This window comes from Strix aluco, chromosome 5 (genome assembly GCF_031877795.1).
Source record: "Strix aluco isolate bStrAlu1 chromosome 5, bStrAlu1.hap1, whole genome shotgun sequence".
Lineage (NCBI taxonomy): Eukaryota > Metazoa > Chordata > Aves > Strigiformes > Strigidae > Strix > Strix aluco.
Window position 1 is genome coordinate 60,685,729 of NC_133935.1, and position 14,854 is coordinate 60,700,582.

The 14,854-nt window shown below is 42.0% G+C and overlaps 1 protein-coding gene across 1 annotated transcript; it reads left to right on the forward strand.

Moving 5' to 3' along the window:
• The first annotated feature begins 388 nt into the window (after positions 1–388).
• CAV2 (caveolin 2) lies at positions 389–10,368 on the forward strand. The gene is made up of 3 exons (XM_074827544.1): positions 389–633; positions 897–1,084; positions 8,203–10,368. The coding sequence occupies exons 1-3, from the start codon at positions 484–486 to the stop codon at positions 8,351–8,353; spliced, it is 489 nt and encodes a 162-aa protein (XP_074683645.1). The 5' UTR covers positions 389–483; the 3' UTR covers positions 8,354–10,368.
• Positions 10,369–14,854: the final 4,486 nt, after the last annotated feature.

The window sequence follows — 14,854 nt, forward strand, 5'->3', positions numbered from 1 at the left end:
GCTGCAAAGAGGGCAGCAGCTACGACCCAATACGGCCTAATGCACAATCGCCTCAACTTTTTGTTCCCGTTGTTGCGATGCCACAAACGCTTTCTCCTACAAATTTCAGTCATGCGTGAGGCCGCAGTGAAAGCGGCGCGGGGCCCGCTGCCCGGGGATGTCAGATCAGTGGGGAAACAAAGGCGACCGGTGGCTCCGGACAGCTGGAGGGGAGCCCGCCTGGACGTCCCGGCCCATAAAGCGGCCGCCCAGCCGAGGGACGAGCGGCCGGGCTGCCAGCAAGCGCTGCGGGACTCTCGCTGGCCCGCGGCGCCCACCCCGCTCCCGCTCCCGCTCCCGGTCCCGCTCCCGGTCCCGCTCCCGGCGGCGGCGCGGCCCGCGGGGCGTGTCCCGGGCAGCCCCGCTCCGCCCCAGCCCGGCGGGTCCGGACGGGGCAGGGCAGGGCCGGGCCGGGCCGGCAGCCGCGGAGCGGCGGGCAGCGCCATGGGGCTGGAGACGGAGAAAGCGGATACCCGCATTTTCATGGACGACGACAACCTCCCGCGGAGTGGCGGCCCCGCGCTGCCGGAGGCGGAGAAGTGCGCGGAGGACGAGCTGGACCGCGACCCCCAGGGGCTGAACGCCCACCTCCAGGTGCGCGCCGGCCCGCGGCCGCGGGGAGCCAGCGCGGTGGGGGCTGCGCCGGGCGGGCTGGGCCGGGGCCGGGGCCGGGGCTCGGGCTCGGCGGCCGGGCCGGGGCCCTCGGCGGGGCGGCGGGCGGGGGGTCAGCCCGGCGGGGGGTCAGGTCAGCCCGGCGGCGGCACAGCCCGGCGGGGGGGCAGCCCGGCGGGGGGGGCAGCCCGGCGGCCTCCCTTCGCCCCGGCTCCGCGTAAGGGCAGACCTGCTTCTGGTTCCAGCTGGGGTTCGAGGACGTGATCGCGGAACCCGAGCTCACCCACTCCTTCGACAAAGTCTGGATCTGCAGCCACGCGCTCTTTGAGCTCAGCAAGTACTTGATCTACAAGCTCCTGACTCTGGTCCTTGCCATTCCGCTGGCCCTGGTTGTGGGGATCGTCTTCGCGGTGCTCAGCTGCCTGCACATCTGGTAAGTGCGTTTTGCTGCCCGTCGGCGCGTGGGCTCTGCAGACAGCTCAGCAGAACTCTCCGCTGTAGCATTGCTGCCTAACCCTTCACCACTGCCTTTACAACCGGTAGTCAGATCAGCTTACATTATCTGCTTTGTTTTTAAAGCGAGAGAAATGAAAACAGTGTGTTCTCTGTGATTCAGTTCCCTGCCTTGCTTTTTCCAGCAGTCTGTCATGTCTCTGTAAGCTCCCCGGGGCAGAGAGCCTGTTTTACCATTTGTACGGCACCTACCGCAATGCATTCCAGCCTCGGCTGGCTTCTGGAGTAATAATAATGATTGCTTGGTTTTTTAGAGTACAGAAGTTCTTAAAACATATGTGTTTGAAATGAAAGACCAAGGCAGAAGTATTCTTTACACCTGACACCTTCTCAGTACGGTTACCTCTTTCTTTTTTTTTTTTTTCCTCAAATGAAGGAAGCTTTTGAGGGCCCAGCTCACTCTTTCTTTGCTACTGTCACAAAAGCTACTGTCACTGCCTTGCATCTGGTACATGGCCACTCGAGGTGCAGTGCCCCACAGCACTTCCACCTAAGCAAAAAACCCCTGCTGTGCTCAGGAAAGCTGCTTCTGGCCATGGCCCAGGTTCACAGGCAAATACAGTAGCCCTTCAAGTCACAGCAAACCTCATGTACTTTAAACAGAATATACTGGCAAAATACCAGGGAAGAGTACCCTGAGACTAGAAAGGCAGAGGATTGTAGAGAAGCAAGAAAGACAGGGAAGAGAGTGAGTTTGAGGAAAGAATGGAGAATCCAGCAGGCTGCAGAGGAAGGGATGAATGCAGATTATCAACATCATTCCTGCGAACCAGGATTTTCCATATACATGGGTTTTGGGCAAAGTCTCATTTGACTTGGGTAACACTGGAATCATGAAGAAGTTGTTAAGGAAAACAAAATACAATCCAGAAACTGGGAAACAAACTCAAAGCAATAGGAATACTTTGGTTGTCTGAACCTGTGGTTGCAATCTGCTGAATGCAGATTTCAGTTTTCAAAAGTGGAATGAAAGTTTGGGTTGATGGCATTGTCATGAGCCACTTCAAAAACTGATTAACTTGAATTTTGAAGCATAAAGTTTGCATAATACCTAAAGCACTTGCAATGTAGTTTAGAGCTGCTCACCTGCTAGTCACCAAATCACGATGAACATTGCATAGTGTGCCCAGTCGTTTAGGTCTGTCAGCTGTCACTGCGCTGTACTGTACCATGTTACTGCAAAAGGGTTTGGTGGACATACAGATTTCCAGTAGTGGAATATCTATGGAAGAATTCACTGATGCCCAATTTATTAAGACTCTAATTAAAGTTTCTTGTGCTTCAGAATGATCTTCTATCCCGATTTCACAGCCTGGGTACATAGACATGAGTTTCACTGAACCAGGACCCAGAGTTCAGTTTCTATTTATGCAAGTAGTCCCTAGTGACTCTCTCAGGAACTGTGGGTTCTCAGTATATCTGAAATAGGACTGTCTGAATGTGGCACTTCATTTGAAAAGTTTCCCTTGACTTTCTGTGAACACACTGGCTTCCCCAACAACTAATTTTCTTTCCCTACATTCATTGTCACTACAGAAGTGATCTTTCATTTTGATCTTTCTTGCGCCTGGGATGGGTGTGAAAGAATCACATAACTCAGTAGTGCTATCTGCACCCGCTTGGACCCCATCCAGTGCTACCATCCAAAGCCAACACTGTCTCATCTTCCCACAACCACAAGCTGGATTTGTTCCAACACAAAGGTGGAACGCATTGAGACTAACTTAGCTTCTCTGAAGGTCTCCACATTCCATATTTCTTGGAAGTAAAGTAAAGAGTTCAAAGTTTCTGCATTTGAGAGGGTAGCACAGGAGCTGTGCAGGTATGGGGACCCTAAACACATGGTACTGGCTCCCATGTAGCTCCATTGCATCTGAAAAAAATAGTAGCATCTGAAAAAAATAGTAACTCCTTGTTTTGTGAGAGGGTGAGAGGAAGGGAATTCCATTATAACTCTGTCTTCAACGGGTGAAACATCATGGGAAAACCCTGGGCACACCCTCCCACATAGCTGCCTGCAGGAGGGCTTATCAGAGCTACTGTGCCTCACTTTCATCATCCAAACCAGTGAGATGATGATGCTGATCTGCCCTAGGGGAGCCTTTCCTGAGACTAAATTCAAAGGTGTTTCAACAACCTTTGGAAGTGCTCTGCTGATTGTGACACATGTTGTTGCAGTTTTGTCAGCATGCTAAAAATCCGCAGAAGTCTGACTCGGCATTTCTCATGTGTCAAGGGCACATCATGAGTTGCCCCCTCATACCTGATAGTAAATGTTGTCTTCCACCAGCAAAAAGTTTGCTAAAGAAGGAATATGTGAGACTTCATGGAAAGCAAAAAGAAAGCTGGGTAGATTTTCATTTTTAACTATAAAGATGGAGCATATTCTGCTCCTGTTCTCAAACTGTCTGCTTGAGCCAGAATCCAGTTTTACACTACTTGGTAAAAGATACTGATGGGCTGAAACTGTGCCAGCTAGTAGGCTGGTGACCTACTAGTTAGAAGCCAGATCAAGGAAGGCTACTTCTCCACATTTCTTCTCCTTTACTGATGGCTGTCATTCTCACCACAGACTATACATGGCAGAATGTGTCAGACTGAGATTTAACATCTTTCTGTGAATATTAGTAAGCTTTTAAACATGTCCTTAGATTGAGGCTGTTAAGGTTATTTGGTTTTGAACACTACCAGAACACTAGGTTTTCCAGGCAGCACATGCAAAATAATGATATTTATTATAGATCAGGGATTGATTCTTGTTCCAAGCAACATGTTTGCTGTCTCTTGGAAATTAACACTTGAATCTGATATATGCTTTTTTGTCTTGCCTGAATAGGGTTCTGGCATGTTGCATATTTATGCTAAGAATCAGTGGTTCATTTGAGGATCTATAACTTGAGTCTTGGATCCGAGATGGGCTCTAAAGCACAAGGACTCAGCCAGCTTTATGCTCTTGTCATCAGCTGGAGCTGTAGGTATTCGGAGCTCCTCTGGGCTTGAGCTTCCATTCACAGTGCTACAATGTAGCCAGGGACTTATATGCAGAGAAGTAGATATGGACATGCATCATCTCTTACCTCCTTCTCCACAACCCCATTCACCTAACTTATTGCTATCATACTCAACCCCAAAACCATCTCCCTGCTGGCTGTGTGAAATCAAAAGTAATTACAGTACAGCTATGCTGTGAAGACTCACCTTATGATCTGGTGTTACCTTGATGCCTCTTCTTTCATGTCCAGTATATATCCCTCAGCTTCTGAAGAGGAAGTAGGTGGATGTTGTCTTGCTTCCTTTTTAGCTTTATCTTTTCCAGTCTACCCAGGACCTGGGATATATAATGTTTGGGTTTAATGCACTTCATATACTATGTATGGGTCCTGGAAAGCTTTGGCAGTTATCTCTTGCCTCACTCATGAAAATCCCAAAGGTTAAAATGGGTCTTGACAAAAAGCTCTGCAGCTGCTAGGTAACATTTAGCCATCTGTTCACAATGGTTGCTTATATTGTAGGGCCATGCAAGACTTTTAATTCAAAATCATGATGTAGTACACATGCATACTTGGAATTAGGTAATTTAACCACTGAATAGTATAGCATTTGAAAAATAGCATTAAGATGTGTCTGAGGTTCCATTTTGAAAAACTTTGCAGGAGAAGATGTGATTCTTCACTTTGAAGCAGGAATCCTGAATTAACATTGAATGATTTCTCCAACCACATTGTCCAACTCTGTGAAAAATTGAACTGCTTTGAACTGAAAACACCCTTACCAGTGGGAATTACTCTGCCATATCCAAGAGGTGTTTGGTTCTCAACAATGTTCCCTCAGGGATTAGCAGAAAAAAAGTAATGTGAGAAAAAGTGAGAAAGGCTGATGGGTATAATTTTGTAGATGTCATGCCTTGAACAGAAGGAAGAGAAAATAGGATAGGATGGAAAAAATGTGATCGTTTGCTCTTTTCAGTTGAACAGTTCCCAAAAGCGGTAATTCCTTCTACTTAGTGAAGGGATGAGTATTTTATGAGATATATACATAGCAAGATTCAATGAGAGGTTATATAGGTAGTTGAAATACCTTGGCTATGCTTCAGTTCAGATGCCAGATTCAACAGAGCTTTGATTTTCTTCCCAAAGCTTTAACATGGGGTAACACTAGTAGTACCAATATTGATACCCTTGGGATATGCTGACTTTACTTCCGCTGTTAGACATTACGCAAAGTTACCATTTCTGTGAACAGAAGTGCAGACTGGGGTATACCGAAAGCACTAGGAGTAAAGGATGTATATGTTAATGTTTCTTTGACAGGTCACCAAAAACATAATACATAGCTTCTAATGGCACATGGTTATTTATATTTTCTGTGGAGTGACCAGCACATCACACTCTCTGATTATTTGGAAATGCCACACAGTAGGATAACATATCCTATGCAGAACAGGATGTGTACTTACATACATGTAGACACACTCATATTTTTTAAAAGTTAGAAAATACCTTTTACTGCTCTCTCGGGTGTAAAGGATTTTCTTCTCTGAAGAAAGGTGTTTGAGTAATTGTTGTCTAAGTAGACTGACTTTGATTTTAAAATTGAAAATTATTTACGTTAATTAGCTTTGGTTGCTAACATGTCTAACGTATTCTCCTACGGAGTTAGCCTACATTGGTTTTTGCATGCATTTACCCTAAAATTGGATAGCAAGTGTTAAAACATTACCAAAACATTTTGATATTTATTGTATTTAACATTATCAAACGAGGTTGAGTTCTGGTGTTGTGTGAATGACTACTACAGCAGTTGCAAGCAGTATGATTATTGCTTTTCCAGCCTTCCCTAATGACATCCTGGTGATTCACTACATCTTTCTGTGAAACTTCTGCATAGTGTGGTATTTATTTAGTTTATGTTTTGTGTGATTCTGTCGACAGAAGGTCCAATAGAAATGTCATCTTTTTTGCTGCTCTGCAATTCAGCTAGATTTAAAAAAAAATGCAGGCCAAAATAATTTTAGATTGCAGCAAAGGAGCAGTGACATAGCCTCTATAAACTAACTGAAATGGAAAAGGGGTGAAGTCAACACAAGCTGAGTAGCCATTTCTGGTGTTTTCCCTGCATTGCTTGGAGAAATACCATTTTTTTTTCCCTTTGCATTACTGATGTTTATCAACTGTATTCTAACACATGAAGCCCTAATTTTATTCTCTAGAAATTATCTATTCTATATGCAGTGATACTATAGGTGGTTATAAAACACATAGTTTACTGAGTTCAGTTTAAAACTAGGTGCACATTATTCCAGTAACGCTCACAGTTCTATATGGTGTGTATATTGCTAGCTGTTTCAGCAGAGACAAAAGAAGAGAACGTTTCAGAAAAACTATTCTTGTTCAAATCCATCTGGGTTAGCTTAGACTGCAGCATAGACATACTAGTATATGGCTTGCATTGTATGATAAAAGCTGAGAATCTGGCTAGACAAACACTGAAAATAATTCATTTTGATTCTTTATATTTCTAAGCTTCAACTTTTTTTAAACGTATGGGGTTTTTTCTACGTTGTTATTCTGAGTGGTACTAGTTGGAATTGCACAATACTTAAACATTTTTCAGCTTTATGATGAAATAGTAAATTAAATATTTCCCCTCATTCCAACCAAAGTCAATGAGTGTTCTGGAATTACGTGAATGCAAGACTGGGATCTTAAATTCTGAATGTCACAGCAAACTAGAACAGAGTTTATTATCTTTATCGAGATAATCTATAGCTTCTTCTACCTAATTTAGGAAATAAATGTGGTCTATATGGCACAGAGATTTTTAAAACCTTGCTCTAGTACCACTTCAGTATTACATAAATTATTTATACATTTCATTTGTCTGCACTCAAATAAGAACATCCAGCTTAGTGAAATGACCAGGGGTTTTGGCCAGTAAATGATTAAAACAAGACAATAACTCAAAATAGTGTGGTCAGTTATGATGTATCCCCTGGCCCTCGTTGAGCTGCCCATGTGTGCACTTCTGGCTCGCCTCCATTGTTAGTATGCTTGGTTTAAGCCACCACTAATGACATTGCTTTGGAATTAGGATATATGGTGAGCATCCCCAGATGGTTACTAGTGCTCAGGAGATGAAAGCACAATACTTTCAAGTATGCACCCTGAGTGAATAAAAAGATCTATCCCCTGACCAGGAGTTTTGACCTCATTCTACGGTAGTTTCTCACCTACAAATCAAAAACACTACAGGATCAGCAAGATCCCATTTTTCTGAGGTTCGGCATGTCTCTGTACTATACTAATCCAGTGTAACTGGATATTGCTTTACCGTTTCTGTTTTATTGTAGCAATTTGTAACAGCGCTGTTAGATTGGTAGGAACAAGACAGGAATGGCGTTGTGCGTATGTGCCTGTGCATGTGAGTGTGAGAGAGAGAGGGAAAAAAGAAACACCAAAAGAGACAGCAGAACAAGACCAGATCATAAAGAGCGCTGTTCCCAGTCGATCAAACTGGGGAATGTGATGTTTCTGTTAAGCCCCGAAGACCCACACTCGGATATGCCCACAGCACAAATGAGTCCTTAGCAGCTGACTCTGCTCCTCAGCCACAGTGGGTTGGCATCAAGGTTGCAGCGTATCACATACACCAGCCCTCCCAGCAGCAGGGAGAGAATGGCAACAGTTCACCCCTGTAAAAGGTATGTCCCAAACTTAGCTCAGCATGGCCAATTAAGAAAAAGCAGAGACATGATGAAAAGAAAGCTGGCGTCTCCTGTCCCCTCTGTTGCACACAGGTGATCCCGGCCAGAGGACCACGTGCATCATGGTGCTTCTGCATGTGCAGGTGTGAGGCTGTGAGCGAACAAAATTGTTGGAGAATGAGTGCAAGAGTGTAAAATCAACTTGTTTAGAGATTAGATTGAGAGTTATAAAATCACTTCCTCTTCCACAAGATCTCCCACTTGAGTTTGGTTAGCCTGATTTCCCCATGCTACAGCAGCAGCAATCTTCAAATCTTCCATTTTCTCTTTTACAGGATTGTGGTGCCTTTTGTGAAAACCTGTCTCATGGTCTTGCCTTCAGTGCAAACTATATGGAAGAGCCTGACAGATGTTTTCGTCGTACCGTTCTTCCAGAGCCTAGGCCGATGCTTTGCCATCGTTAATATACGCCTGGACCAAGAGTAAACGTCAGGGATACAACACTGCTGTAATTGTAATTGAGCTGGTGTATACCTCTTTGCTAACCTAACATATAAGCACTTACCATTCATTCCAAACTGTTAAATTACAATGGCTGGTTTAAGTGGGAACATGCTATTTTTTCTAAAACTCATGTATTTTCAGGGAGACCAGTTTAAGAATAAATAGACAGTTTTCATAGCTCACTATTTTAACAACAGAGTGAACGCAGAGTATGTTGGCAACACTTTATTTTAATGGTACGTCAATTACAGGAGAATTCTCATGGAGGTTTAACAGCCACTGCAGTGACAATGGTTGGAGCTATTACTATAAATATTTATATAGGCTGTGATACCTTAGGTGAAACTGATCTCTAGGGTTTCCCACTGACTTTACTGCAAGTCCACCAGGGATCATTTTTGGCCCTCACTATCCAGAATGATCAACTCAGTCCTTTATTAACAGCAGTTAAAATGAATGTGACTCATTGCATAAGCATACAGAGAAAAGAACTGTTGTGTCTTTCTCCTATATTGGGGAGGAAAAGCTCCCTGGAAGTTCATCCCTTAAAATAAGGTGTTAGCTAATGATTTGGAAGATCAGCTAATCTGTATATTTTATTTAATGAGAGGTTAACTTTGCTGTATATTTTGTACCTTTGTAAATGGCACTTCATCCGTTTTCTTTGAAGAATTATTTCTATAGTATTTGAATTCTAACCAACTTACTAGGCAGAAAGAGTGAGACTGCAAAAAAATTACTTCAGATAACTAAAATTTCAGTTTCTAAATTACACAGATTTTTAAGTCTTGCCGTGCAGTTATGGTATATTCATTATATATGGTTGTGTGTAGAAAAGAAGACTATAAGTGTTTTCATACAAGACTATACAAGAGTTGGAAATATCTGTTTATAAGAAATGTTTTTTATTAAAAATGGGATGCAGTAAATGCAACCCTGCATATTTCTGTGTATTATCTGTGTGAACATTGTGATATTTAAAATGATAGATGCTATGCTGGCACTTTACCTAGGTAGCAAGCTCTTACAGAAGACGAGTGTAATTAGTATCCTTGTCTAAGTCTCCTCACCTATTGACTTGACTCTCCGTGTTGCTTAGTTGCTACTTTAAAGCCTAACCCATAAAAAAGCCCTTCTTCTTTCTGCACCTAATATGGCTTTGTAAACCAGAATAACAGAACATATGCAGAGGTACATTAACATTACATTAGCCTTCTGATGGGCTTATGCTGCTGTTTTCTTTAAATACAGATGATAAATTGCAATTGTAAAATGTTTGTATGATTTAGAATGTTATTTTCTAAAATGATATCACAGATTTCTTATCGAACAAGAGATATATAATAAAACAATAAAACATCAGCTTTTTCCTATTTTCAACTTAATTTTTTTCATGTTTTTCAACTTTTTAAAAAGCTCTTAAAATGCTGAACAGCATAGAATACTATGCAGTTCTTCCAAAATATGTTAGGGGGAAAAGAAATGGATGAACATCCATATGGTTCCACTATTATCAACTGCATTTAACTCATTTATAGTAGAAAATTATGTATCTCTGTGTGTAATTAAGCCCATATAGAATGATTGCTTTCTCTGAAGCAGGTCTCTCGGTGTGGAATTTTGGCTACATTAAAAAAAAATGCTTAATTCTTTTTATGGGTGCATGCTTTATTTACAGGTGAGCTGCTGAATTTTCCTTTTCTTGCTTATTGGCCTACAGAAGCTAGCTGATACTGTATATTCTTTGTACATTGAGAACATCTTTGTACACTAAAAATATTTTTACCATTTGTGCCATTTAGAGAGGGATTCATCTGGCTTTTCAAAACTGGATCTTAATCATTAGTGCCCATGGAAACTTCTCTGAAGTTTTTTCTTTCTGCAAGAAGTTTTTTTTCTTCTGCTCGCTGTTTAGATGTGCTCTTCAAGATACCTTTCTTATGTTAAAAATGGAAATATCTCTTTTGAAAATAAAAACTGGTCAAGCTAGGCTTGAATTCTTTTGAGAGTTACTTTCTTTTACAACATCCAAGGATTTTTACAAAGATATTTTTTATGGGAAAATATCCCCTTGATGAATTCACTAAAAAAAAAAAAAATAAAATAAAAAAGAAATCAATTGGTACTAGTCCTTGTGTCTAAAAGGAGCTCTATAAAAGCCTAAGCTTTGAGGGAACTCAGGCCTGGATCCAAACTGAGAATGAGGCCATTGCCTGGAGAAAAATGTATCATTGTAGGTCATGCACTCCTGGATATATGTGTTCTTAAACAGCTTACTGAGGTCATCTGGCTGTAGCCTACAGAGAAGTAGAATGGTTTGGTTCGTTCTTATTTTGATTTAGGCTTGTCATTAGTTAGTTCTTTTCACCATTTCTCTAGCTGTTACAAGATTCAAATGAGCTTGTAATGAAGTAATTAAAGCTGTTAGTTTCTTACGTATTTTACAGCAGTATCTTTTGCTGGAACAGATGTGCTTTTACTATAAGAAAATACCAAATGGACTGTTAGGCTTAGGGTAAAATATTAGATGCTTTGCAAATACACTTGCTTAATCCATGAAAGTAGTGGAAGGAAGTATGAATATATACAAACTCTTCAATACTTAGGTGTGAATCTGCCCTGGGCAACTCTGGCAAGTATGCTCTGGATTTTATGAATTTTGACAGTTCTGACAGATATCCTGAAGCTCTGCCACAGCTGACACTGTCAATAGCTGACAGCACTGTTAGACAACAGGGACTGAACGGGTACTGGCACTGAGCTGTGATCTTCAACACAGGGGTAGGTCCCTTACGTTTGTCTCCCATTCCTTTGAAATGTGGACAAACTGTCCCAGCTGATCCTTTAACAGCAACTTACAAATGAGAATCTAAGCAAGAAGGGTGTCCAGAAACTTAGTCTCATTGTCTGCAACAAATGTAGGAAAATCTACGCCTGATGCAGGTGCATCTACTTAAATGCATCTTCTTCCCCTCTATGGAATGGGGAAAATGTTATTTCTCTTAACAAGAGTAGACTTTCCATCATCACAGTAGAGTTATGAGGACAAATAAATAAAAAGTGTGAGATGTTCCAATTCTAGCCTGCCTCTTGTTACTGCAGACCTTAGATTTACAAACATGAGCTGGAGAGTCAGTTCTGTCATGCAAAATATTTCAGCATCTTGTTTTTCGTGAAGATCACAACTAACATACAGAACTAACCCTGGGTTTGTGTTTATGGCCTATTTTCTTTTAATTCACAATGAAATTTAACTTGCCTCCTTATGAAAGCTATTTCATAAAATCCTTCTATTCCAACCCTAGAACTTTCATATTTGTATCTGTCTTATCTTTGCCCTACTTGTTCACCATATAAATTGGAATAAATTCTTAAAAACTTTGACATATTAGTAAATGAGGAACCTTTTTACACCTATCCAAAAAGCTCACTTGGACATACACTGAAAAGTTCAGAACATCCCTGCAGCTCTGGGACCTCAGACCACACACTCATATTTAATGGAAGCCAAAGAATGGCAAGTCCATTATTTTTACAGGGTGTGATCGTTCCCCCACCTGCAGAGATAGAACTATTGCTATTAAGCTGTGTTAACTCTCTTTTAAAAATACATGTGTTTTGGTGTTTTTTTAAAATAAAAATGCAAATGCAAATGGAACAAGGTCAAACACCAGACACTCTACTGGTGTTGTCTGTTAGTACACTGTGCTCATGAAAATTAGAGCTGGAGACCTCCAGCGAGTATACTGAACCAGCAGTTATGCATTAAATACTGAGGTGCTTTCTTTGTGGAGGGATTTACAACTGAGGGGAGAATTAATAAAGGCTAATTTTAGCCTGATGACACTAAACTTCCTAAGTTTATTGCAATAAGATGAAAATGTATTCTGTAGAGGCAATTCAGAGCTAAGATAGGTTCCTGCTCTGAATCATCCTCCAGAGAAGACTCTCTGCACCGATTAACGCAAAATGTTTGGCTCAGCTTGGCTTCACTCCTTTCCTCTGCTACATAAAAAGTTATATCTGCTGCAGAAATTGGGCAAGCCTATGGAAGCAACTAGAGCTTCATGTAAGTTGTGGGGCAGGTTCTCTCTACACACTTCTCTCACAACTCAAGGCCAGGGGTGAGTGTCACCTGTGTTAGGTGTTGGGTTTCATCTGTTGTCTGGCTTCCCCCTCCAACTGCAAGTGAGAGAAAGGACCCCTTCACAAGACACTGAATCAGATTCTACTTTAGACACTTAAATGGAATAAAATGTAGAGATTCACACTTTTATTTCTAACTTTGAGGAAAGCTTGTCTATTTTTCCAACTGCATCACTTTAATAAGAGCTGCTTTTTCACCCCACATACCTACCTCACCCAGCTTCTTATTTTACCCTATCAGAGCTATCACAATGCTAGAACTGTAAACTAGAGTTGGCTGTGAAACACTTAGACGGTGAAGCTCAGTGACAAGAAGTTCCATCCTACATAACCTCCAAGGAGTGCGTATTTAAGTCCCATTAATGAGACTAGTTCTCACAGTCTGGTATTTCTGTAAGACACCTGAACAGTTAATAATATGCTAGAACTGGCAGAATGGTACAGAAGAGCATTTGTGGCCCAGCTCAGTATTTGTCAAGGAATTTGATATTGAAAAGGGTTGAGAAAAGAGTGACTTGATTTATGCAAGGTCTGGCAGAATTAAAGTTTTCAATCTATTTGCCTCTCCAGCCAAGACGGTTACAAGCTATCTTGATCGAGACCTACCGGGACTAGCTCTAATAAAAGATGTACACACCTACTGCAGGATTGAGATGACAGGCACTTAAATCCAAAATTGTAAACCTGCCCAGCTGCCACCCAACCAGGAACATGTCTAAACTCAGAAGGAACCTCCCTTTCACGTAAGCTCCCCTCAATACCTACAGTTTTATTTTGGTCATGCCTAGAACTGCCCTTGTTTGAGCAACTTGTCATCTTACTTGCATCTAAGCCCAGTCAGAATCCCAAAAGAAGTGAAGAGATTGCCTTGGACCCCTTAAAATACACTTACTGCACATCAGCAGAATAGGGCATTTCCCAAAATACTCTTTCCCAGAAGTGAGTCCAAATGCATTAGCACACCTCAGACAGGCAAAAATGGATTTTGGATCTCTCCAGTGTTGGATTACTTCTTCTAGCTCTCAGGCTATTATGAAATGTTTTATGGCAGCAGCGTTTCCATGTAAAAGGAAATCACTCCTAGCTAGAGGTTGTGAGAAGGAAGGAATGTGAGGGGATCTTACCATTTCTCCTGGCATAACTACTCCTTTAATGCAAGGAACAAACAGGCCAAATAACAAATGCATACATGAAAATGCAGTCCTACATACTGGTGGCAAGGGGCAGCCATCACAGTGGAAAAGTTCTGATCCAGTGACTTATAATTCAAAATACAGAAATCCTGCAGAGAGCAGGGACAGGATGACCACCATGAATCCTCCAAGACTGCAAGTCTGTAAATAATGGAACGAGCAAAACACTGGCCTGCATGTTAAACCCAGCCCAACGCTTGTTATCATGCAGCAGGATGAGGACAGTAGCATGGCTGATGCTTACTACCAACAGTTCTGGCAGCTTGGGCTTTCATCCAGCAAAACATCCAAAAATGCGTATAAAAGGATGCAGTTAAATAGTTGAACAGAAGACACTAAAAAAAGCAATGATCTTCCTCTCCTAAGCCTCAGGTTTTTAAGTGCTCCGTATAGGGCAGGCTCCTTGCTGACAGCCCCTGTTATCTGACAGCCTCACTGCCGTTGAAACTGTACATTAAGAATAGTTTCCCAGGGCTGATTCTGATCTTGCTGATGTTGGAATATATCAGGAATATTGCTAATACCATAACTGGAATCATTACACAAGCTTAAAAAAAAAAAGGCGGGGGGGGGGGGGGGGCAGGGGGCAGTGAGGAGGGGAGGGAAAGGGAGTGTTTGATACCAGACAAAGACACACAGTGAGCAGTCAAGCACATTCAGTTCAGTTTCATGACTCATTTTCTGACAGTTTTTTGAGGAATTCTGTCCAATCCAGTTTTGGGTTGTTTTTTTTTTTGCACTGGCTTCTGGGAAGAAATGTTTCCTACCCATACCAAAACCTTTTCTCTTCTCAAAATGGAAAGAACAGCTCATAACTTGCACACATTTTGCTCTGTGTTTAGAGCAAGTTCTCAATTAAGGTAATGCTAAACTTTGAAAGTTCAGTTAAAGCAAGACTTTGGAGCAATAAAAACTTTTTAAAATTAGGCATGAAATACTTAAGAGTGGTGTGATGGAGAAAGAAGAAAGGCAGTGAATGGCCATCCAAGGTAGCATGTAGTCCTGTTCCACAGCTGACCTGGGCTACTAAAGACACAGCAAAGTTCAGTGAGAAGACATCTGGACTGGCATTTCCAAGGCCAGCTTGGCTGTCTACAACCCCTGGTAACTTTAAGCCACCCCTGGATAATTCATTCATAGTAAC